At 40.9% G+C, this 23,953-nt stretch overlaps 1 protein-coding gene across 2 annotated transcripts in view; it reads left to right on the forward strand.

Moving 5' to 3' along the window:
* The first annotated feature begins 5,096 nt into the window (after window positions 1-5,096).
* med30 (mediator complex subunit 30) overlaps window positions 5,097-23,953 on the forward strand; it is a 51,781-nt gene continuing 32,924 nt past the window's right edge. For both annotated transcript variants that reach the window (XM_080863759.1, XM_080863758.1), the window contains exons 1-4: window positions 5,097-5,208; window positions 5,760-6,043; window positions 8,064-8,222; window positions 13,784-13,891. In XM_080863759.1, coding sequence (XP_080719885.1) covers window positions 5,858-6,043; window positions 8,064-8,222; window positions 13,784-13,891 — 453 coding nt within the window. In that variant the 5' untranslated portion in view covers window positions 5,097-5,208; window positions 5,760-5,857. The remainder of the gene's footprint in view (window positions 5,209-5,759; window positions 6,044-8,063; window positions 8,223-13,783; window positions 13,892-23,953) is intronic.

Here is a 23,953-nt window from a genome sequence, read left to right on the forward strand (position 1 = left end):
AATACTCTGTATTCTGAGTTTTGCTCTGTGTCAGTGGAATAAGAAATGCATCTTGGGGGGAGGGGTTGATTTCCACCATAACTAACCCCCACCTTTTTGACCTTGAGCCAATTTGCAGTTTTCAGTAAACCTCGGGGGCTGTTTCGTTGTACCACCAGCCTCTGGCATGCTGCAGACAATCAGATATTAATGGCTTGTGTGAGTTTGACCTTCGTCTATCCACCTGTGTCCTGCAGTGTGAGCTGCAGGTATCCTGAGCTTCAGTGGCGTGGACAAGGTAATCATTAATAACAACTGACGTGTGGCTGGCTGGTGCCAGCTAAATCATTCATTTTATATTTTTAATGGACATATTATTTATTGTATTAAATAAAGCATTAATAAACATGCTAATAAGATAAAACTCCTTTTTTTTTTTTTTTTTTTTTTGGTTGACTAGCTACTTGCTCACCGCTTGATTCAAGTTTTGTAAATCTGTTTTCACGTTTTCCACAACCAAAGACACATAAACGAGCACATTTCAAGTCCAGTCATGCTTAAGCAAAAACTACAGCCCCCACTCGGACACGGATGACACCACCTGTCCATTATTTTTAGAAGGACAGCTCAGTAGGCCTCTGAGGTGTTCTCATCAAGGTTGTTACTTTCTTTTTAGATCAAACTAAATGATCATTATACAGTCGAAGAGGAAGAAAAAAGCAGCTCACAGTTCAGACTTTTAGGTTGGGTTTTTTTTGTTTTTTTTGTTTTTTACTTTATTGTGCTTTTTAAACTCTTGAGTCTTAAATGGTGACTAAACATGCAAATCAGAAAAATAATAACAGAGGTGATAAATTGCAGCCTGAAATAGAACCTAAACAAATTAAAATCTCTGAATGGGAACACTGATGTAATGGTTTAGTGGACTGCATTCTCATGTTTGTAACGAGTGGTTATTTGAGTTACTGTTACCTTCCTATCAGCCTGAAGCAGTCTGGCCATTTTCCTCTGACATCAAGAACTGCTGCTCACTGGATATGTTTTCCCTAGAGATGGTTATGGAAAAATCCCATCAGATCAGCAGTTTCAGACCAACCCATCTGCCGCCAACAACCATGCCACATTCAAAATCACCTAAATCACCTTTCCTTTCATTTCTGATGCTCAGTTTGAACTTCAGGAGATCATCTTCATCATGTCTGCATGTCTAAGTATTGATGTATTGAGTTGCTGCCATGCGACTGGCCGATTAGACATTTGCATTAACAAGGAGTTGAGCAAATGCACCTCATAAGGTGGCTCGTAAGTGTATACCCTCCCTTTTGTTTTTATCTGTTTGCAGCTTGTGAAACAGAGCAGGAAATTCCTCTAGGACTGCAGGACTCACAGACACACAAACTAGGAGGAGTGCCAAGACCGAATCCCAAGACACAAAACACACTCACTTGCAGATAAAAACAAGAGTAGGTTAAAAGACACTGAAAAGACAAGGGAGACCTGGGGTGTATACACACAGATACTACGTGGACAAATCGGAGTAGTGGAAACGTGTGAAAAATGAAGAGCTGAAACTAATCAAAGGCAATGGGACAAGAGAGGTAAAACTAACTATAAAGCACAAAAGACTATCAAAACAGCACAGGAACCAGCATGACATAGAAACAAGTACCACAAAGACAAGATACAAGGGAACATGGGGGTACCAGTAAAAACGGAAAATAAACTACATCTCTAACCGCAACAGTCTTACTTTAAAAAAAGGTACCAAAACTAAGAAACGTAAAGAGTAAACTGAGAAAACAATTAAGGAAATTATACCGGAAATATCTACCCGAAAAAACATCATTCAAAACTCAAAACGTAATGAGCACAGGAGTCTACACTCGCCTAGAAAGGAAGCACAACTAAGAACAATGAAACTCATCCCAGGACCTACATATTAATAGAAACCCCTTAGACAACAGCCACAAAACCCCAGGTCCATGATAATTTGTGTTTCTATCTTCCCCTATGCTCCAAGGCTCCTGGGTCTTTTTAGTCATTTTAGGACGTTTGCAGCTCAATCAAGTGATCATTTTTTCTAATGTCTTACGCCTCAGTGTACTGCATTTGGGTCCTCTCTTCTCCTTACGTTGCTTTTTTATTTTCTGGTCTTGGCTCTGTATGATGCCACTGAGATGAGATACTCCAGATCAGCTCATTTCAGGCACATAGCTCTGGCAGTAAAACCTGCTTACTGTTAGCACTATCACTGTTTAAATATTTTGCTTCCAAGAGGCAGCCAATCAAATGAAAACAGCCTTAAAGGGAGGGTGGCCTAACAATGATTGATTAAAGGATTATTATTTTGAACTCTAAATCATCAAAACTATTATGGCAGAATCCAAAAAATATATATTTAGATGGAAACGAGAGTACCCCTTTAGATTGTGTTTACTCAAGGCTCTTTGTGATGTGTCTCAATCAGCCTCATGGTAGCAGTTTGGGATTCAGAGTGTTTCTGAAAGAGTCACCAACCATGTCATTGACACATAACCTACTCTGCCTCCTTAGCCACAGGTATTGTAATACCTAATGAAATGACATTGAAATGTCAGGTAATAAGACTATAGCTGCTGAGTGGAGTGCTTCTAACATGCCTGCCTGCTTTGGCAACCTCACTCACACCCATAAACTGTCCTGCCTCTCTGCTCTTGTAGCGCCGGGTGTGCTGATCTCATTCTTTGTAAGTGAATTTTCTGAGAACAGCTGAGTGGACTTTACATGCTGCTGCTTTCAGAGCAAGCCATTGTACTCCCTGCTCTCCATCTGAACTTAGCCCTGCAGGGATCAGATTAGTGTGCATTTAATTAAAGCATAGGTAATGCACTAGGTGGATAGATAATCCATTTTAGTTACGATACCCCCTCCGCTCATAATTATTACACTGTTTCTATTTCCCTATAAGGGGTGATCAGGTCGCCTGTTGGCCTTCCTCTCCACTCTATCTGTCTCCATCTTTCTGTCGTGCATTCTCATCAGGCTCCTGCAGAACTGACTACATGATGCGGTACTGCAAGCCTGTCGTCACTTTCATGGTAATCTGTGCTGCTTGATTGTGTGCTGTTGCATGTAATCAGTCTCAGTTGTGTTTTCCGTGAGTTTTCGTCCTGCTGCTCATCAGTGACGGTTGGAACTGTTCAAACAAACACACAGTTGAGCAAATACGAAGTTGTTAAGATTTCTGAGAGCCATGCCTTATGATGAATGAAGGTCTTTTATATTTTTATTTTGTTGCAATGAGGTTTGATTACATCAACAAGAGTGGGCCCTTTGGAATCAATACGTTTTTCATCAGCTCGTTTTGATGTGATCAATACATTCTGCTGTTTCTCTATTCACTTTGAACAGTGAGGACAGATGAGCTCTTGGTTGATCAGGGCCTGGAGACAGCTGTCTTCTTTAGGATTTGGGACACATTTACGTTATACAATACTGTGCAAAAGTCTCAAGGCACCCTTATTTTTTGTATTTTGCCAGGAAAGTGGGAAGGAGCTGCAGCAGTCACAGTCAAACATACATGGAAAGGTTGAAGTTCAATATTTGGCGTGACCATCTATATTCTTCAATACAGCCTGAACTCTATTAGGCAAGCTTTCTTGTCATTTCTTTAAGCAGTCTTCAGGCTTTTTGAAGGATTTTTAAAGCTCATATTTGGATGTCGGCTGCCTTTTGTTCTGTTCTGTGGTGGGATGCTCTCACACTGCTTCAATAATGTTGAGATCTGGGTTCTGCCACTTCTTCTTTTTGAATTTTTGTTGATTCAACTGAAGAAATAAGAACAAATGACGTATTTTTAAGACAAACAAAACAAGCAAACAAAAAATCTGTCTCCTCTGAAGCAAAATATAAAGAAGTAAGGGCCGACTCAAGGGTTTTGCACACTCACTCAAACTTTTATATTTTCCATCCTTCTCCTAAAGTTGCATCGTTAATCAGCAACATAGCAATATGGGAAAATGTATTCATCTCGCTACCTGCCTCCACCCACTCACCATCGCTGCTTCCTCTTTCCAATTAAGCTCACCAAGACATGCTGGATGATTATGGAGGAACTTATTTCCAAAAGGCATGCCTCAGTTAGTCTGGCGCTACAGCAGATGGGAATTGTGAGAGTAACACTCATTCATCCTGGCAAGCTAACCAGCACTCTGTCTGCAATTAAGAAGTTGTGGGCAGTCAAGTGAACTCAGTGTTTTTCGCATCAGTATTGCATGTTGCTGCTAAAAAGAGTGGGAAAAAAGACTCTGGGTTACCATTACATAAAGTGTGTTACTGATAAAAGAAAATTGAAATCCAGCCCATGGCCCTAAATTTCAGTGAATGGTGTATATTAAGTAATAGCATCCTAATCTACTTTTTTCAGCCTCATTCAAGCCTAAAGGTAAAACCTTTCCTTTCCCCCCCCCCCCCCCCCTTCTTTTTAAAAAAGAAATAAATAAAACTCTTATTTCTAGTGTCTGTAAGTCACTAGTAGGGCAGTAATTCTGCAGCACATGCTGAGGAAGCAACCTTGGACAGCTTGCTGTCTGTTCGTGACACCTCTTGTATTTCAAATTAATTATAATTCTGATGGCTCAAAAAACAATCCAAGCACAACTGTACAGTAGACTATAAATAATGGATGGGTAGATGCACTGAGGGATTTAATTTAACACAGAGTAAGGGAAAGAGAATGACCCATGAGAAGCAATCATGTGGCGTAAATTGGCCTGGGGGCTGATGAACTCAGATGTGTGGTAGTGATGCTGTTATAAAAAAAATGAGCCAGTATGTGTCGCTCTTACCCCAAGTAGCCCGAGCACATTTTGGTGTGCGCGTTGCTTTACCGTAATGTTTTCATGCCTTAGAAGCATTCAGAGGGAAGCAGTAGTTGACCAAAGGCATATTTGATATTAGTACATGTCCGTTATAACATCTTATTCTCGTTAAAGTTATACCAAATTAAAAAATAAATAAATATACACACACACACACACACACACACACACACACACACACACACACACACACACACACACACACACACACACACACACACATTTTCACGTTTCGCTTCTATTACATTGTTTACAACCCAAAATAACGGCGTCAACTTAAGACTTCTCGCGATAGTTGCAGCAGCAGCTGAGATCCCTGAAGCAGAGGGATTTGACATGTCAACAAAAGAGATAAATTATCACCACACAGGTAACCTAACATGTTGTAATTGTGCCGGTGAGCAAACATGAATACTCTCTGTGAGTTGATGTGGTAGAAAAATTATATATATATATAAAAAAACCCACAAAAAATAAACGTAGAGAAAGCGAGAGTGTCGTATGGTGTGACTGTCCACTTAGCTTTTGTGACAATCACTGTACTTTTACATGAGCGATGATTAACCCGTTACTCTATTTCATGTATCTGGGTGTGTCTTTCAAAGCTCGGGGTGGCATTTGAGAGACTTGTACTGATGTGAGTTATCGTTTAAATAGATTCAAATCCGCGTAGATAACTTATTTTAAAGGCTATGGCGTTAGCACAGAGACTAACGCGTTGTTTTTGTTACTTTTTAGCACTTGTGGAGTTTTTATATAGCTGAAAATATGTTTTTATCAAACTTTAGCCTAGCTAAAAGCTAAGCTGATATTGCTAAACTCTATGCTGTTGAGTATTCACAAAGCAAGCGCAATGACCAAGACTTCCTTTAACTTCTCTAAATTTCCTTCTCTTTATCCTCTTTAAATTGCTCCCTAAAGGCATGTAAATGTCTCCTGGTGTGGAATAACCTGACAGGGAAACACGTGAACCTCCCTCCAATCCATCCTCTCCAGCAGCATCGTCACCTGCAGTCTCCATGACGACCCCTCCTCTCGTGTCACCTTTTGGCGGGCAGCCGCCACCTCAGCAGCAGCAACAGCAGCAGCAGGCTCAGGCAGCACGGGACGTCAACACGGCCTCGCTGTGTCGCATCGGTCAGGAGACGGTCCAAGACATCGTCCTCAGGACCATGGAGATCTTCCAGCTCCTCAGAAACATGCAGGTATGGTCACGTTTGTAGCTCTAGAACCAATGTGAGACTCTTAAGTATGACACAAGATGAGTAAAATTAAAGGTTTGGACACACTGTCATGAAAACAGACCAGCCAAAAGATGTAAGGGGGGAAAAAAGAGATACTAACATAACATGATGACTATTATTCTAATAACAAAACAAATGCCAGTCAGGATGGCAGTTCTTTATCAACACATTTTGATGCAGGATTTAAAAACAACAGGATGCCTGCAGTATTGATGGTAAATGGGAGACGACCACAGCCAGCAAGAAGCGCAGTGCAGTTAAAAGGCCAAAATCACTTGATTTGAGAAGCCTGCAGAGGCAGTTTAAGGTTCATTAAAATAATGTGGCATGTAGATTGTATTCTGAAAGAATTTGGCAGAAAGTACAAAGATGTAAGGAAGCTTTTAATCAGTGTCTAGGCTCCAAATATGCCTTTTTCACAAATTACATTTTGACAACTAGGAGCAGGAAAAGTACAGACCCTTTTTTATGCCTTCAATCATTAAGGCAGGGAAAATACATATTAGCATAAGGCAGTGCCTCTTAAATCTGGGGACAGGAACCACAGCATAAAACTGAAGTTAAATTAATATCACTTAAAAAAAATGTTGTTTGACAAAATAAACAAGAGTTTGCTGATGTGATTCCAATCACCTTTACTTCCCAATTTTCAGTTGTTAATGATAAAAATGAGGCATGTGGGGGCCTGCCACGCAAAAATTGGAGAACTGCAAGCAGATCTTGTTCGTCTTTCTTGAGATAGGAAGTTTTTTTGGATATTTTAATTGCTCAAAGTTCAGCTTACTGTCAGGAATTTATGACCAGAAGTGCATTTTTCCATGCAGCAATGTGATATGACAACCATTGTCAAAGTGATTGCGATAAATCCAACACTGGCTAAGCAAGGATGTTGCCTTTGTGTGGTTTCCTCCTGTGTTTGCAGGGCTTTGTTTATGTTGTCATGACAAAGAAGGAGCGCTCGTAGATAAGACTCATGAAGTCATCCTACATATATCATTGAGCTGAACGTATTGCTTTTATGTCAGATGTGTTAGTGCACTTTCCTTCCAAATGTTTTCTTTTATTTCCAAACAGTGCATCAGTCTTTACTGCATTTAAGTGCCAGCGGATGCTTGTTATTATTCCTTGAGATCATTTATTTGTGCATTAGCTTGGTCTGCAGTTCACATGTAGTTCAGCTTTGACCTCATCTTAAAGATGCAACTGGAATGAGTTTATCGTGGATGTCTGCCTGCTCCTCCGAGACGCCGCTCCCGCACCTTGTTAAGATCACAGCCAGCAAGATGGGCCGAGCGAGCGCGACCTCAGCCGCAGAATGCACAAACAGCATTGTTGTGATTTGTTTTTTAGATCACAGGCCGCCTTTATACTTGTAAAAATTCCTCATGTGTCTTCTCCTCCCTCCACTCCTTCCGTCTCTCTCTGTCTGTCTCCCTTCTGCTTCTCTCTTTGCTTGCCCTCAAGGCAGGCTTGTTTCATGCTATGCAGGATGTTTATAATCAGACAGTGCTGCTCCAGAGGCTTGTCGATCCTCTCAATAAAAAACATGTCATGCTGCTCTTTAACACCCATTGTTGTTGAAAGCCAGTTTTGCAGCCTCAGTATGGGAGTGAGTGGGGAAAAAAGAAACCATTCAAAGTGCTTGAGCTGAAGCTGTTTATCTTTTGATGCTGCGCAGTTTATGTTTGGTGCTTTAAATTGTGATTATTAAAACCACATGCCATATTGTTGCAGGATCACAAACGTGTTAAACACATTTTAAAGCGTCTTTTCAGACTGATGGCTCCCGTTCTTAAGTAGAAAGAACACTATCACTTTTTTATCAGAGGATTTCCTAATGCTTTCTTATCAGCTGGGGAACAACAGAGGCTTCGTGATGCTTTGGCAGTCAGTGAGGATCAATAAGTTTAGCTTTTTTATTAGCACTAAGAAAATTCTAGTACTTTATTTAACACAGAGTTTCCCCGTTGGTTCTTCTTAGCTGCCTAATGGAGTCACTTACCACCCCAACACCCACCAGGACAGGCTGGGGAAACTCCAGGAGCATCTACGAACGCTTTCTGTGCTCTTCCGCAAGCTGCGCCTCGTCTACGATAAATGCAACGAAAACTGTGCCGGCCTCGACCCCATACCTCCAGAGGTGAGACACGACAACACTAAGAAATATGCTAATCACAGCTTTCTCTTACTGACGTTATTGAATTTCTGTTAAAAGTTGGTAAAATAGTCACATTTGTGAAACTTCCTTCCATTTCCAAAGGAAACCCGTTGTGCTTTTTCCCCATTTCCTGTCACATATATACACACAGTTATATCAGTTATTTTATACCACCAGTGGTGCACTTTCCATAATTATTAAAAATAAAGTTGTGAAGTTTATTAATGAAATGTTTTTGCAACATTCATCAATACAAAATATTTCAGAAGAAACATGTAATAATGAAGAATGTGTCAAAATACAGTCATACAAACGGGGGGAAAAAATTAAAGAAGATTAGAAAAGCATAAATGTAAGCTCCAAATGATTGAACAGTTGGTGTATTAATATAAAACAGAGTCATGAAAGTGCAGCATCAAGAATGAAAATACAGTGCAACTCAGTAGTTAACAATAAAATAAAAAAGCCTTAAAGGTTTAAAAGAAAAGTAAAAAGTTATAAGAAAGCTTGCCGATATATTTAAATCTTTAAAAGAGGTCTAAAAGGAAATGGCAGCAGTTTGTTACATAACAGAGGAGCTCTAACAGCTAACGCTCAGCCGCCTTCAGTCTTTTAAGTGTGAGGTGGGAACAGTTAGCAGGTTCTTACATTGGCTGGTTGGTTAGGGGACAACAGAGTGCACTTATAAATCATAAAAGGATTGATGAGGAGGGAAAATTAATCTTAAGATGAGCCTGAAACATAAAAAATGGAAAACTTTGAACTTTCCAAAAGGGCTTCTAACATTTCTTTGATCCGTATTTGCTGCACACGCCGGTCCTGTTGCAGAGACTGAAGCAATATGACGCACGTCTACAGTGGCGGCACGCACTGGTTGCATAACGCAGACAAAAGAAGCAGTTGGGATTTGTTGGCTGTGATGTGGAGGAGAGGTGATGACATTGGTGCAAGTTGATTTAAGTATACAAAAGATTGGCGTGCACCTGGGAACACTGAGATTTAATCATGGGTTGATGCATGTCAGTGCACTCGGGTAAAGGTAAGGTAAAGTTAGCCGAAGAGCTCTGTCTGATTACACACATGTACTGATGCACTGAACTTTCCAATGCATTGCCAGCATGGATGTGTGTGAGGACATAAATGTCAGACTCAGTTGGACAATAAATTGTTTTTAAGTCATTAGCTCCATATTACAAAGTCAGTGTGATATGTGATATCAGGCTATGATCTGATTAATTCACCCTGAGTGAGCGAGTGTAATGTGTCCGGCTTCCTGCAGGCTCTATACAGGCACCGCCCTCACCAAAAGTAAATAAAGTATTTGCAGTAGTGAGACATGTTGATTGTGGATTTTGTGTGTTGCTGACATACTGTCCGGAGTCCAGAGTCCACCCAGCCATGCTCAGCCTTAGAAATAACTCCTCTCCCCACCTTAAAGGCTGAGCCCGGCCAACCTATAAAGGAAACTCATTTTGGCCTCTTGTATTCGTGGCCTTACTCTTTTGGTCATTACCCAGGACTCATAATTATAGGTAAAGGTTGGATTTGTAGGTTGACTTGTAAAGTTCAGCTCTCTCTTAACCATGGCAGTCCAGTACAACGCCTATATTTCTGCTCAAACCATACCAATCTGCTGGTCCACCTCTCAATCCGTCTTCCATTCACTCATGAACAACACTCTCCCCCTCTTCACAAAAGATTAATGAAACAAACAAATAAAATTAGTGGGTAAGCAGGCCCGGATCATGCTACAAACATTCTGCTTTGGATTTGGTTAGGTATTACATGCTGAAAGGAGATTAAATGAAATACACATTACTCCCAGCTTAATATAGTTGTTACCTGATAAAACACATTGTATTATCCTTTGTATTTTACATATTTTGTCCATTTGTTATTACTTTCAAGATGCTGTCTTACCTCAAATTAGGTCATGCTTTTATTATATAAAGCACACCTGCAACTGCATTTAGGTTTTACATGATGAGGCTGTAAGCGGGGAAGTGCTGATACTACATTTTAAGTTGACTGATTGATCTTTTTAGATGTGAACGTCAACAAATGCTTTATATGCTTGTCAGGATTTTTTTTTTTTTGTGCTTTCAGCCGTCGCCTCACATAGTCCGGCTTTTCGTAAAAGCTGTCTGCTAAATTAGGAAGCTGTTGGTTTAAAGGAAGTAGGCCATTGTAACTTCCATATCCCCTTGCTCATGCACACACACACCCTCTCACAAAGCTGCTCACACAAACACACACATATTTACCCTGGGGAACTCTTATCTCACCTACTCCCTCTAGGTCTGTCTTTTCTCTGCCTGCAGCAGATTCATTGGTCGTTTCAGGTGAGTCTCCAGAGCCTCTTTACTGCTGGTTACAGTCACCATCCACCTTCAGGAGCAACAACACCACTTTGCCTCTTAGCCCCGCTCCTTCCGTGCCTGCCTTCACAGAATGATTGCACAATTGTATCCCCCCCCCGACACACACATAAATGTACAACATAGAAATGCAAGTGGTGCAGTGTAACTTGGCACAATAGCATGTTTTCGCCACATGTGCAATTCCACACGCACTGGCTCGCTGGGGGTGCACTCTGTGAGGCACCATGCGGGGCTCCGGCACGGCTATCCACTACTGTTTGATTGGATTTATGACTGCGGCAGTCCCTTCCCAATTTCTACAGATTGGCTCGGAGCTAATCTTTCTCACCAGGCTCCTACTGAGGATAAAGGAGGATGTGGGAGGAGACCAGTCTTAAATTGGAACAAATTTGTGATGGCTGCCACCACGTACATTTTCTGCATTGAGGAGTACAGTCAGCGAGAGGCATTTTGAACGATCTGTTCAAAGTGACTCTCGTGTGCAGTTGTGCCCTTAAATCAAAGCCGGTGACGGGTTTTCTTTGACATTTTCCTTTTGCCGTTCCTTCATTGAGTCATTACACCATCTGGCTATTTTTTTTCCTCCCCCTGCTCATTCCACCTTATTTAAATGTTTATTCATTTCCCCCCGAGGCTGAGACCCAGTCCGGTGCTGACCAGCCAATAGCTCCTCTCACCATGTTTGTCTGGGGCTGAGGGGTTGTTGATTTTGGCCCCAGCATGCATGCCATTTATCATCCTAGAGAATTCAGGTGGCTGCCTGACAGCCGCTCACTATTGGCTGCCTGAAACAGGAAGTGGAATCAATGACTCGGGCAGCGTGACCTCATCTCAGCCTAATTAGCAGCAGACCCGTTTAATGAACAGCTGGACCAACTGCACACGTCAGCGCTTTCGCCCCTTTTTCTTTCCACTTGTCGTTCGTTGCAGCTTTTTGCTTGCCCCTTCTCAGACTTTAATCTGCTTTCTTCCTTTTTAGATGCATTTTTCTTCCTCCTCCCCACATTTTCTACCACTTTCATCTTCTTTTCTCTGATATCTGCTAGATATTGGATCTCTGCTCATTTCCTTCTTTCTCTCGGGCCGGTCTGTTTGTCCTTGTTGGCTTTGTCTCTCTGTCTTTTTCTGCTTTTCCCATGTTGTTCTTTCCCTGTGGTCCCAAGTCTTGCTCTCCTCTTGTCATTTCCTGCAGTGAACAGCTATGCCATTTCATTTCCCTCTCCTCTTACACATTCACCCTGCTGTTTTTTTTTCCAGTCTTTTTTTACCCTTTTCTTTTTGTCTCACTGAGGCAACCTGGAGAACTTCATTAGGCCATTCTTCTCGGTCAGCCAGGAAACCACATCCATCTTTCTGTGGAAGAGGCAGGGGTTATGACTCACACTTTGACGTGCACGTGCTGCATAGCTACATGTACACACACACACACACACACACACACACACACACACACACACACACACACACACACACACACACACACACACACACACACACAAAATACACTCTCCATCCATCTCTCCCAACCTACTCAGCACATTTCATTTTCCCCCCGCGGGCTGCCAAACTGAGCCCACCACCTTTAAAATGTGATATGTCGTTGGCTTCGGCCTCAAATTATCTAATGAAAAAACTTTCATCTTTTCCTGCTCAAAGTTGAAGGCGAGCTCATAGTTTGTCTGGTATAATATCCTGCACATGTCCTTGCTGTCTTTTCTCCCTCCAAGAGTCAGAGTTTACAGTTTGGCGCAGAGCTAAGCCTGGAAACTGACAGGAGTAAAGAAACTTTTTCCAGACTTTTATGTCTTTTTGTCATTCTTTATTTTCTTGTGCTTGTCTTGATATTGTCTGGCTCCAACTCTACTCATACACTAGTCAGTCATTGCTTCCAGATGAATCAGGTTACTTAAATCAGCCGTCGACTGTCTGCAGGGCCTCTGCTCCAGCTGCACAACACGGGCCAAAATCTGTAGTCAGTCATAATTTACTGCTTTGCCAAGTCATTATTGGAGGAAGGTTTGCTATTCCACCATATGGGATATTTTTTTTATTAGCTAATGTTGCTTGGAGACTGTCCTACCTAATCTATGTTTGTGATCTTGTCTGGTATGGCAGTATTGTTTTGGAAAGGAAAACAATGTTTTTCTAGATGTTTTTTTGTAACAGGAACTTCTTGCTTCCAGTATTACAAACCATAGCAGAGTCGTCCACAGCCTTTATTAAAACCCATAAAATGTCATGCTATATAAAACTGTTGCTGTCTTTTGAGAATATGAAACTCAGGTTTGACTCCATTTTCACTGCGTGTGCTTTACAGTCTATTATTTTGTTGTTGACAAAATTCAATTTTGTGCAGTCGCTCTGCAAAGATAGCATAACATCAATCACACATTGTCAGTGCAGGTCTTTTATATCCTTGCTGTCTGTGTGTTATGAGGAACAGTGTGTTCTCAAGACATTCATAGATTACTTGATGTGTGACTGCAGCAAGCCTCCTGCTCCCCTACCCACACCGAGGTGCCCACTAGGGGGCAGTGTGACGCAAAGCAGCAGGCAGTGACCCTGTCGGCTCTCGGGAACGCTGCCTCGCCTGAAGGCTCTTGCACATCAGCCTCACTCTAGTGTCAAGCAGACAAGGTCAAGCACACAGAGTGTTTAAAAATGAATTAATCTCCCACTCGCTTTTCCCTCTCACTCTTTTCCTGTCCCTGTCTTTCCACGTTGAAGAGAGTGTTCGAGAACGTACACACAATCCCCATTTTCACCACTTTGTGGGAACAATCGTGCGAGAAGGCATAGAGATATGTTGAATATAGCTTAGTTGAGATTTCCCATACACATGTAAATGTGGCCTATAACTGCGCTCAGTGGGCGTATAGGAAAGATGTGACTAGGCAGCACAGTGCTTTTAATTTATTTGGACCTTAGACGTTAGATTGGGGAAAAACATAGAAGTAGGAAAGAGAATAATTGCATCAGGAGGTGAATCTTTAAACAGATTTTATTGAAAAAACTACGATATGGATCTTACTGTGCGACTCCAAGCAGGGAAACACAATCCAGTTATCTGAATAAGTCAGCATTTTGGGAGCGATCCTCTTACGCTTGTCTTGCTTACAGTAAGTAATACAGCCACATTTTTTTGTTTGCTGTCCCTTCCAGCAACTGATACCCTTTGTGGAAGATGACGGCTCCAAACATGAAGACCGATCAGGTGGACAGAGCCGCTCTGCCAGTGAGGAAAGGAGAGAAATCCTGGAGGTCAACAAGGTATGGTGTTCTGGATGAACAGCACAACACTGACAGGCTTACAGGTTTGATTTCCAGCCTGTAACAACACGAGGAGAAGCTTATTAGAGAAAAAATGGGAAAGGTTTGAAAAGGCTCACAGTGATATCTCAGTCTCTTTTTATTTCAGCTATAAACATGGTGTTATTTCAGTGATGTTTCAGTATCATTGTACAGACAAGACATGATAATTAGGCGTGCAATTTATTCCAGATGAATAATTTTACTCAACATCATTAACCCGAATTTTTAATTGCAGGTTTGCTCTTATTTGAATTGCAACCATCCAGGTTGTACAGAAGGTTTGTGCAAAAACAAAATTAAGAGGCCACACTTGATAAACTTTGTCTGATGATAGTGGTTGTGTGTTTAAAGGAGGTCATGATACCACTGGGAAATCCTATTAACCACAAATGCATTTTACAACATTTTCCTGGGGACTAGATTCATCCTCAGCTATCTTTTTTTTTTTTTAGTTTAATTTTTATCAAAACCTGAATCTCCTGGTCAGTCGGGGAACCTGAGGAGCAGTTTGAAGACCCAATATTTGAACCTAATGACATTTTTCCAACTGTGCAGGAGGAGCATACGGTTAAAATGAAGGAGACTCATCTCATATGAGGTTTACTGTTGATCTTATTGAACCGAGCAGATATTATGTTGTGACTGATTCAAAATGAACTCAATTTGATATGTTGTGCAGCTGATTCTGTTTTAATGCGCACCACTCAAGCATCACCTCCACATTTAATCCAGCACAGTGTGGTATACAGATTTTATTGTAGTAATTATTATTGTTATTATTATTATTATTATTGGGTTTTTAAAAATTAATTTGAAGTTGTCTAACTTAATTCCTAATTCCTACGTTTTTGAAAAGGCTTTGTAGTCGTGTTGCACCTCGGGTGTCTGAGAGTCGTGTTCGATGTTTGTCTGTCTGCATAAAAGTGTTTAATATTAGTTTGAGTGCAGCACCTGGACTGGCTGACTGATTCTTACCATATTTAATGAAGAGGCGGATGTAATTCCAACCTCAGCCTTCCAAGGAAATACAGGGACTTTTGGGAGTATTTGTGAAACATTGGAGTGCTGATATAGACCTACAGGCATGTGATTCTTATATAATCATCATATTAATAATAAGTTTGTTGTCTTTGTTGCCAGTGGCAGGGAAATTGAATAACACATGATGTCTTCCAGGGGGCATCCCTGAGTTTTGCTGACAATGTAGTTCTGTTTAATTGCATTTTCCATGTAATTTTTGCCAATCTGGGAGTTGATTATAATGTAACTTATTTAAATGAGACCTTGGCTGAGTTGCAACTTCCTGTGAACTCACCTGTATGTTAAAAGACATGCTACCGTGTGCCTTACCCATAGACTGTACCTCAAAGATGGATGTAAACACTGCGACTACACCCACTGGTTACTGGACTATCATTTTAAAACCTCGCTATGCTGATTAATTTAGTTTATTTGAGCCAGAAAGCACAGCAAACTGCACTATTTTTTTTGTAAAATCCATTAAAAATGCTCATACATCAAAGGCGGTGAAAACATCCAAATGAGTATATGAAATTAGCAAAGGTGAGATCTGAAAAGCAGCTGTCAGCTACAGCTTCCTGTTTGGCCTTATCAGCCATATGCCATAACTTTAAGCCTTATTCCTCAGATGGATGAGTTATAATAAAAAATCTGCCCCCTGTACTGGTTTTATGGAGGAGGAAACTATCCATAGAGGCCAAAATGTTTTGGGCTTTTTTGTGCTAAGCTGTAAATATACTTTTTAATCCTGTGCAGTTTGACATTTTAACATGGGAGTCTATGGGGCATTGACTGCTTTTCAAGGCAGCCTCAAGCAGCTGCACTGGGAGCTGCAGTTTTCTGTGCTTGCTGCTTCTTAAACCCCAGAGTTTGCTACTTGGCTGTGCCTCAGTCACTCTTTGCTGCTCCCCCACAGTGCAAAGCAGTGAGTAACACTAGCTAATGTTAGCTTAGCAATAGAGTTCACTAATGGCTACTTGTTCTCAGTGCATCACTGACTGCAACACAAACTCCAGAGACAATTTAATTTGTATTTTGCTACTGACAGCGTTAGCAAGGAAGCAAAGTAAGGTTGGACACTAGCTGCTATGTTGGGTGGGTAGAAGTTTGTCTGTGTTAGCAGGTATGTTAACATTTGGTAATGTAAGCCAAAAAAAGCCATTTTATGTGATCATCCTAGCCAAACGGTTTGTGACCAAAGTAACATAAACAGGTTGTTCGATCTGTGGAGGGATCTTGGCCTCTGCTCCAGCTTAGGGATTCATTAGCAAAGCTCTGCACATCCAGTCATAGTGGTGATATTTGGATTTGTTGTGTTTTGGTCTCAGTGTTCATCTACGGTCATGAACACTGACATTGCTAAGGTGTTTGCAACATATGAAAAATAATTAAAAATAATGGCGGTAATAAATCAAAAAGCAGCGAAAATGCTTATCAGCTTTTTAGACACCTCTGTAGTATATAAATACATTTTAGATCGCAGTAACAGACTGAGCTGAGCTGACCTTCAACTACAAAGAGCTGTGTGGGGAAAAAATAGTAGCTGGAGGTGTTTTAAATATTAACAAGAAGAAAGAAGAGATGACTTGATTTTTTTTCCCCATATCTTGTGTAAGGTGTTCACGTTTGGTTTCAATTGTCAGACATCAAACACACCTAAGAGCTTTTTTTAAATTTATTCACTGTCAGATAAGTTTTCGCTCAGCTGTGATAGAGCGGCTATTTTCTAGCGATCTGAAGTGCAGTGCAGCTTTTCTTCGGACTGACATGCCAGCGACAGTCAGGACTGAAATGTTGAAGGTAGATTAGATCCCAAGTCACGACCTAAACAAACGAGTTGAGTATGAGAAGTCAGTTACATGGAAATGTGGGCCCTTATATGTTAATTAAACAAATTGCACAATAGGAAATGTTGTGGATGAAGCTTTGAGAGGGAAAAGGCTTTTTAGTGTCATCTTATTCTTAAAATAAAGACCCATCCTGATTGATTTAGTAAGGCCTGTGGTTTCTTTGGTAACAGCAATAGCACTGTCAAAAATGCCAAGAAGTATTACACTCATGTCACATTTTGCAGACAAATGTATAGATTGGTTTTGACCTTGTGGATAGATGCACTAAAATTTCTGTGACAGGTTCATAATGGTGTGTTTCAAATACATTTTTTTTCTGAAGCAATAGCAGGAAATGTTGGCTGTATTGGACCCACTTTATCAAAGATTTAAAGTGATGATACTTCATTCAGCGGGGGAAAATAGACCCCATCGCTATGAGTGAAATCTCTGTAGCTACTTCAGAAAATTTAGGCTAGTATAAAAACAGGGTGTGATTTTAGTCTTAAGGATTTGTAGCTCCATATTTTAATTGCACAAGCACAGCGAGATGTCAGAGTGGACTGTGTGGGCGTCTCCAGGTGCACTTGCTATTTTGGTGTATGTAGATCAGCATGTAAAAGAGGAGGATGAAGCTGGAGGCTGTGGTGGTTAATGAACTTCCAGTCAGTCACATCACTGATTTCATTGCGCTAAAGCAGCTGTACCAATCAGACTGCATGACAAGAGCAGATCAACAAGTGACAGCAGGCTTCTAGCAGTCCGAAAACCAGACGCAGATGGTTTGGCTTTTTGTCAGGCATGTTCAATAATGATAGTGATAAATAATACAAAATGTTGGCAAAGCTAAGAGCATTATAGCTTCACTTTTATTTTGTGTTGGGATAAAAGTCGCATATCTACACACAGTCATAATGAACGCGTGTCTTCCAGTTTTGAGTAGGGCTACTTTGCGACATCATGCTGTCATTTGCATACAATTAAAGGTACGGTAAGTACTGTTTTTGAGTTTATTTAAAAGAAAAAGAATGGTGAACTCATAAATGTGCCTTGATTAGTGTGTAATCATGCCTTCCAACAAATTAATGCATTGTCATAAACTTAAAGCGAAAAAATAAAGAGTGAATCCATTAAAAAGTCTTGTGAAGGGGTTGCTGGTTTGTGGAAACCGCTATCTTGCCCCCTGTCGTGTTTTGTGTATGTGGCTAGAAACAGGCCAAATATGTAGTATGCCTTATATAAGTCCCATTTGTGACCTTTAAACTATATATAACCATTTAACATTAGAATAATCTCAATCTCTTCCTCCTCGCCTCAAACGTCATCTCCTGAACTCAAATCAGGATTTATTCCCGATATTGTTACAAATACTTATTGTCAGCTTTTTAGACATGTGACCCTCCCGTCTCAGCTGACAAAGAACTGGCTAAACAACTACAGACAAAAAACAACAAATAACTTCATCCTACTCAGAGTTTTTATTGGTGAAAACTATACGTAGAGGCCAAAACACTTTTGGTAACAGGTTCTAAACATGCTTGTTTCCCCTGTAAAGTTGGGCATGTTAACATGGTAGTCTAAGGGGATTGACTCCCTTTTGGAGCTAGCCTCTAGTGGCTGCATGAAGAACTGCAGCTTTTTAACACTTCCAAATAGTTTTATTTTTCAGCTCCACGGGTCCAGGAAACATCACAAAATTTATACAGAAAGCGAGAGTCCGTCATTGCCAATTGAATCCGGTTTTTAAGACGTCAAACAGAAAGTGAGAGGAGATCTCACCAATTGGTTCATGAATTAATACCCAAATTGGTGTGTGGACAGTGTACCTCTTGCTTGGGTTTTGGTATGATTCTTTTCTTTCAAAGGTGGTAGAGGCTTGTCCGTTTCTTTCAGTGTAAACCTTTGTCAAATTTGCCTCCATGTCTCCTTTTTCAACTCTGACATGTTTTTTTTACTCTCCCATGTCCCCTGGATCGTTTTAGGAAAACGTAACACAATTAATCATTGATTCAGTTAAATAAATAAATAAATAATAATGGATTGGATTTATATAGTGCTTTTCGGGGCCCTCAAAGCGCTTTACAATTCCACTATTCATTCACTCTCACATTCACACACTGGTGGAGGCAGCTACAGTTGTAGCCACAGCTGCCCTGGGGCAGACTGACAGAAGCGCCATCGGCCCCTCTGGGCATCACCAGTAGGCGGTAGGTGTAGTGTCTTGCCCAAGGACACAACGACCCAGACTGTCCGAGCCGGGGCTCGAACCGGCAACCTTCCGGTTACAAGACGAACTGCCAACTCTTGAGCCACGATCGCCCCGCAGCCACGATTGGAGCGATCGTGGCTGCGGGGCGGGGAGGATAGAATCAGTGCTTACAACCACAGATCAAGTTGCCGTGGCATCTGTGCCATGTTGAACTGCTTTGCGATCTTTGAATCTGGAGCTTCATTTTCAGTTCGAGTTTTGTCTGTAATGTTATGGCAGAAGCCGGTGTTTGGAATCTTTTTTCCTTTTCTTTTTTTAGAGCCTGGAATTTCAGGCACATTTTTTACTAAAATTCCAACAAAGCCTCACTTGAATGGACCTCCCACGTTTTTGCACTTCTTCTCCTTCCATGTGGTCTGTACTTACTACCAAAATACCACCTAGATCCATGAAGTGAAATTCAAGGTTAGGAAATTACCAAACAGTTGAATAACTACTTGTGCTGCAAAACAAAACAAAAGGGGTAGGGCGAGAAAAACGTCAGTATTATTAAGGTTGACGAGGGTAAATGGGTTGTTGGTTTGAAAGGAATAGGTGCTTTTACATGGCGTTTGTTTGAACTGGGCGATGCGATATGAAGTAGGTTCTCTAAACACTGACAAACCCTGCTCTGTGATGTTTTGACATTTGTCATAATAGATTATTTTGAGTCCTGGATTAGGTTTAATCTCTCCCTGGGAAGCAGGCCCATCATGACGACAGCAAAGCACTACATGCAAATATCCGCCCTGGGTCAGTGAAACCTATACCAGGGAGTTAGAGTACGCAGGCAGCAGCCACACAGAATATCTCCCATATCTCAAGTGAGCATAGTGGTTATTAACAGTGGAGTATGGCATAGATTTAGGTAAAGCACACTGTGCGTTATTTAGGATGACTTTTTATTTCCCCTCGTCAGTAGGGGATTTGCTTTGTTTATATATACAGAGAGTGTGTGTGTGTGTGTGTGTGTGTGTGTGTACTGAGTGAGACAAAGAGCTCTTAGTTCTTTCTTCAGTGAGAAGAGATCGAGTTTGCTTTACTCGTGTTTCCAGTGTGTGTGTGTGTGTGTGTGCTGTCTTGACGCCCTGCTCTTCTCTGTTTCTTCTCTTTGTACGTGCATTGTACTGGCTCTGTACAGATTGAACATGCCACTCTGTCTGCGTTTGCTGCAATGATAATAGTCCAAGGTCAGAAGTGTCAGCAGAAGAGATGAGCAGAGCTCCCCTGGCTGCTTTTTAAATGTTAACACTACAGTGAAACATTGCAGCGAGCCTTCTACTCGACTGCACTCAGTCTCTTCACCTTTGCACACAACGCTACCACACTCACAAAAAGAACATTAGAAGCCTGCCGGAGCAAGTGCTTAATCCAATCCTTACAATTCTGGAGTAATGCAAAAAAGGAAGGGGAAAAAAGTATCAGATCTGTGTGTTTCTCTCACATTAAACACAAGAGCTGAAAGTGAATAAAGTTTAGACACCTTTGTATCGAAGTGATAGCCTTATTTGTGACGTGACCTTCCTCTTATGCAAAGCATTAGCATGCAAATTGATTTCTGTCAAGTGATCCGAGTATATACAGATTGGGAAGACAAGCTGTCCTAATGCGCTCTGGGAAAGCTTTTTTCACATTCTGCAATCCTCAACACTAGCAAGACGTTATTATGGAATATAAATTAAAAACGCTCTTTACACTGTACAAAAGATATGTTATTTCATACTTATTTTTTTAGTTTAGGGCTTGTTGTTGACTTAATAAGTGGGCTTATTTAAAGCATAATTGAGATTTTAATTCATCGTTCCTTTGCAGGCGCCTCCTGTTGTTTTCATGTGGACAAGTAAAACTTTTGTTTACATAAAGCGCTTCTTACCAAACTCTTATGAGTAACCTTCAATCATAACAAACTTGCTGTGTGTGTGTGTGTTTTCTTTGTGAAATATTTGAAAACCTGATTTCCATAGAAGCTTGAAACCTGTATTGTTTACAAGTCTAATAGTCTTCCCTTTTCTTGCATGTGTTGGTGCATTGCTGCATATCTCTGAGCTTTACCGTCCCCTGTGGATCAACTAAAAATGCGAAACCACTGGCAAGAATGTATATCACGTCATCGGCAAGCAAAGTAGACACCCACATGGCATTACTAGTTGTTAGAAATAATACCTTTTATGCTTTGACTTTCCTACTTCAGAAGCTGAAAAACACCCAACAACTGAATATATTTAAATAATGAGTTATAAACCATAGACCATGTGTGCTTTGGATGCTCTGTGGCATGCAGGGTTTATGTCAGTGTATTACAAGCTGTCCAATACAGCTCCACCCTTCTGTCAGCGGACAAAGGACAAAAGCAACAGGTCTTATAGAGCAACAAATCCAAATTTCAAGTGTTTGGTTCAAATTGTCAAGATATTCCAAAATGGTCAGGAGAGAGGTTTAACAGTGGGTGTCTACAGCCATCTGTCAAACATGGTGGAGGCTCTGTCGTGGTTTGGGGGATCTTGACAGCATTGATGGAATTATGAACACAGACAGCAACAGCTTCGTTTTTCCCAGATACATTGCTAATACAGTAAAAGCATAGCTGGATAAAAACACAGACACCACCAGTCGTGGATTGACCTCCCTGGAGCTTGAATCTCAACATTAATGAAGCAGTGTGAGATCATCTTGACAGAACAGAATAAAAGGCAGCAAACATCCAAATAGGAGCTTTGGGTGTCCTTCAAGAAACCTGGAGCACTATTCCTAAAGAATACTTAAAAAAATTACAAGAAATCTTGCCTATGAGATTCTTAGGGAAGAATAAGGGTAGTCATACCAAATATTGACTTTAAAGCTTGTGAGGGTTCTGTAGACTCTGTTTTTTTGCCTTTTCTGCTTTATTTTCATGTAAATTTGTACATATTTTTGAACATTTCCACTCCTGCTTCCCATTTCCTATCAAAATATAAAGAAATGAGAGGTGGCTCGAGGCTTTTGCACAGTACAGTACTTGTGTTTGCTCTCATGTTATTTTTTTTCTGTCTGTACTGAGATGTATAACAGTTGTTTGCTTGTGATCCTTTCTGTTTTTTATTGTAATTTTTTTAGTTCTATTATTGAAGAAGTTTTCTACCACGATGAAGTTTTTTAAACTTGAACTTTTCAGACATTTCCAATCTGGCTCTTGGATTTCTGGTGTATGCCTCATGTGTTTGGAAAAAATCGTGTTTAGCTGTGATTCTGCCCAGGGTGCCCAGCTGTGCGTTAAGGCAGCAGTAAGGACACCAAGCTTTGGGGAGTTAGAGCAGTTAGCCTGATCAGCAGAGTAGAGACGCAGCAGGACAGGGGGAAGCAGATGTTTGCAGCCTGGCTACATCTGCTGCACTCACTCCAGCCAGATAGGATAGTTCTGGATGAGAGGGGGAGGAGGAGGGTGCGATATCAGCAAGCAGAGAGAGATAAAAGAAAAACAGAGAGAGAGAAGAGATGGGAGAGAGAGGGCTAAATGGCAGGCAGCGAGATATTATGAAAAGGATGAAGAAGTGAAAGATGAAAGATTTGTGATAAAGAAATAAAAGAAAAGTCTGGGAGCAAAGCTTTCTCTGGAGGAAAAGAAGAGAATGAAATGGACCGCTCAGGTGGGAAAGGTGTTTGAAGATGGATCACCAGACAGATAGCCATTTTGTCATGTTGAGGATAGATGTGTGAAGCAGAGGGAGACAGAGGAAGACAACCGAGAGGGGGGAGGGACACAAAACAAAGCAAACATGTAGCAAAGTGCAAGAAATAAAAGCATTCCTGCGTTGCATTTGTGATGGATCAAATGGTATACAACAGTAGCAACGAATCAGGGACTCCTTGATGTACAGAAAGGTAGAAACAGGTAAAAGATGGATAAAAGGATGGATTGATAGATGTGTAGACAGCTGTGAATTGTCAGAGCTAAGCCGCTCCCATTCAGATAGTGTCTTCAAAAGGAATAACAGAAAACTGATGAAACTAAGCTGCAGCGTTGAAAAAAGGAGGCCTTCTTGTAGCAGGATGCCGACACAGGGGGAAGATTGATGCATAAGTGAAAAGATAAGTCCAAGCTTGCTGCAGACTCTCTGACTGATATGTCACAGTGGTTTAGCTTCATAGTCCCCCACAGAAATGCCAAAAGAAGATTTTTTTTTTCTTTGTAGAAAAGATGGCATCTATCAAACTTTAAATTCACTCACTGCTGTAAATAATGAACAATGGCGTAATGTATTGTCATGGGATGATAGGATGGCGGCCTAACAGAGTTCTGAATCCATGGATGGGTTTTTTTGCATGCTCTGCTCTCAGTGAGCTAATCTCAGAGCAGAAACTATAATGGTTACCGCTCAACAAAAGGGAGTGATCTGAGGGAGGCCGTTGAAGTGCGTTTTGTTTTATACAAAAGGAAAGAATGGAAAGTAAGGACACACAGTCATGGTTAAAAGAAAGTAAAATCTGAGGTGTTGCATAAGTTCCTGAAATTAGGTAAATACAACCTGAGATGAGCCATTCTAGTATTACTCCACATCATCATTCATTAAACAAAAAGAACCACGTTTAGCAGCAATGACTTGAAAAAAATCATTTTCTAGATAATTTTCTCAGTGGGTTCGCTCTCTTTCCCATCGTTGCACTAATTCATTGAAGTTTTTGAGAATTTGCACATATGCACAGCTCCTTTGAGGTCCAGCCACAGCATTTCAGTTGTTGCTGTTTTGCTTGGGATCACTGTTCTGTTTCGTGACCCTATTTCAGCCAGACTTTAGCTGACGAACAGATGACCTCAGATTTGATTCTAGAATACTTTGTTATTCAGAGGGGTTAATAGTGGACTCAATGATTGCAAGATGTCCAAGTCCTATGGCTGCAAAACAAGCTCAAATCATCACCGCTCCACCACCATGCTCGACAGTTGGT

This window comes from Rhamphochromis sp. 'chilingali' (assembly GCF_963969265.1).
Source record: "Rhamphochromis sp. 'chilingali' genome assembly, chromosome: 17".
Taxonomy (NCBI): Eukaryota; Metazoa; Chordata; class Actinopteri; order Cichliformes; family Cichlidae; genus Rhamphochromis; species Rhamphochromis sp. 'chilingali'.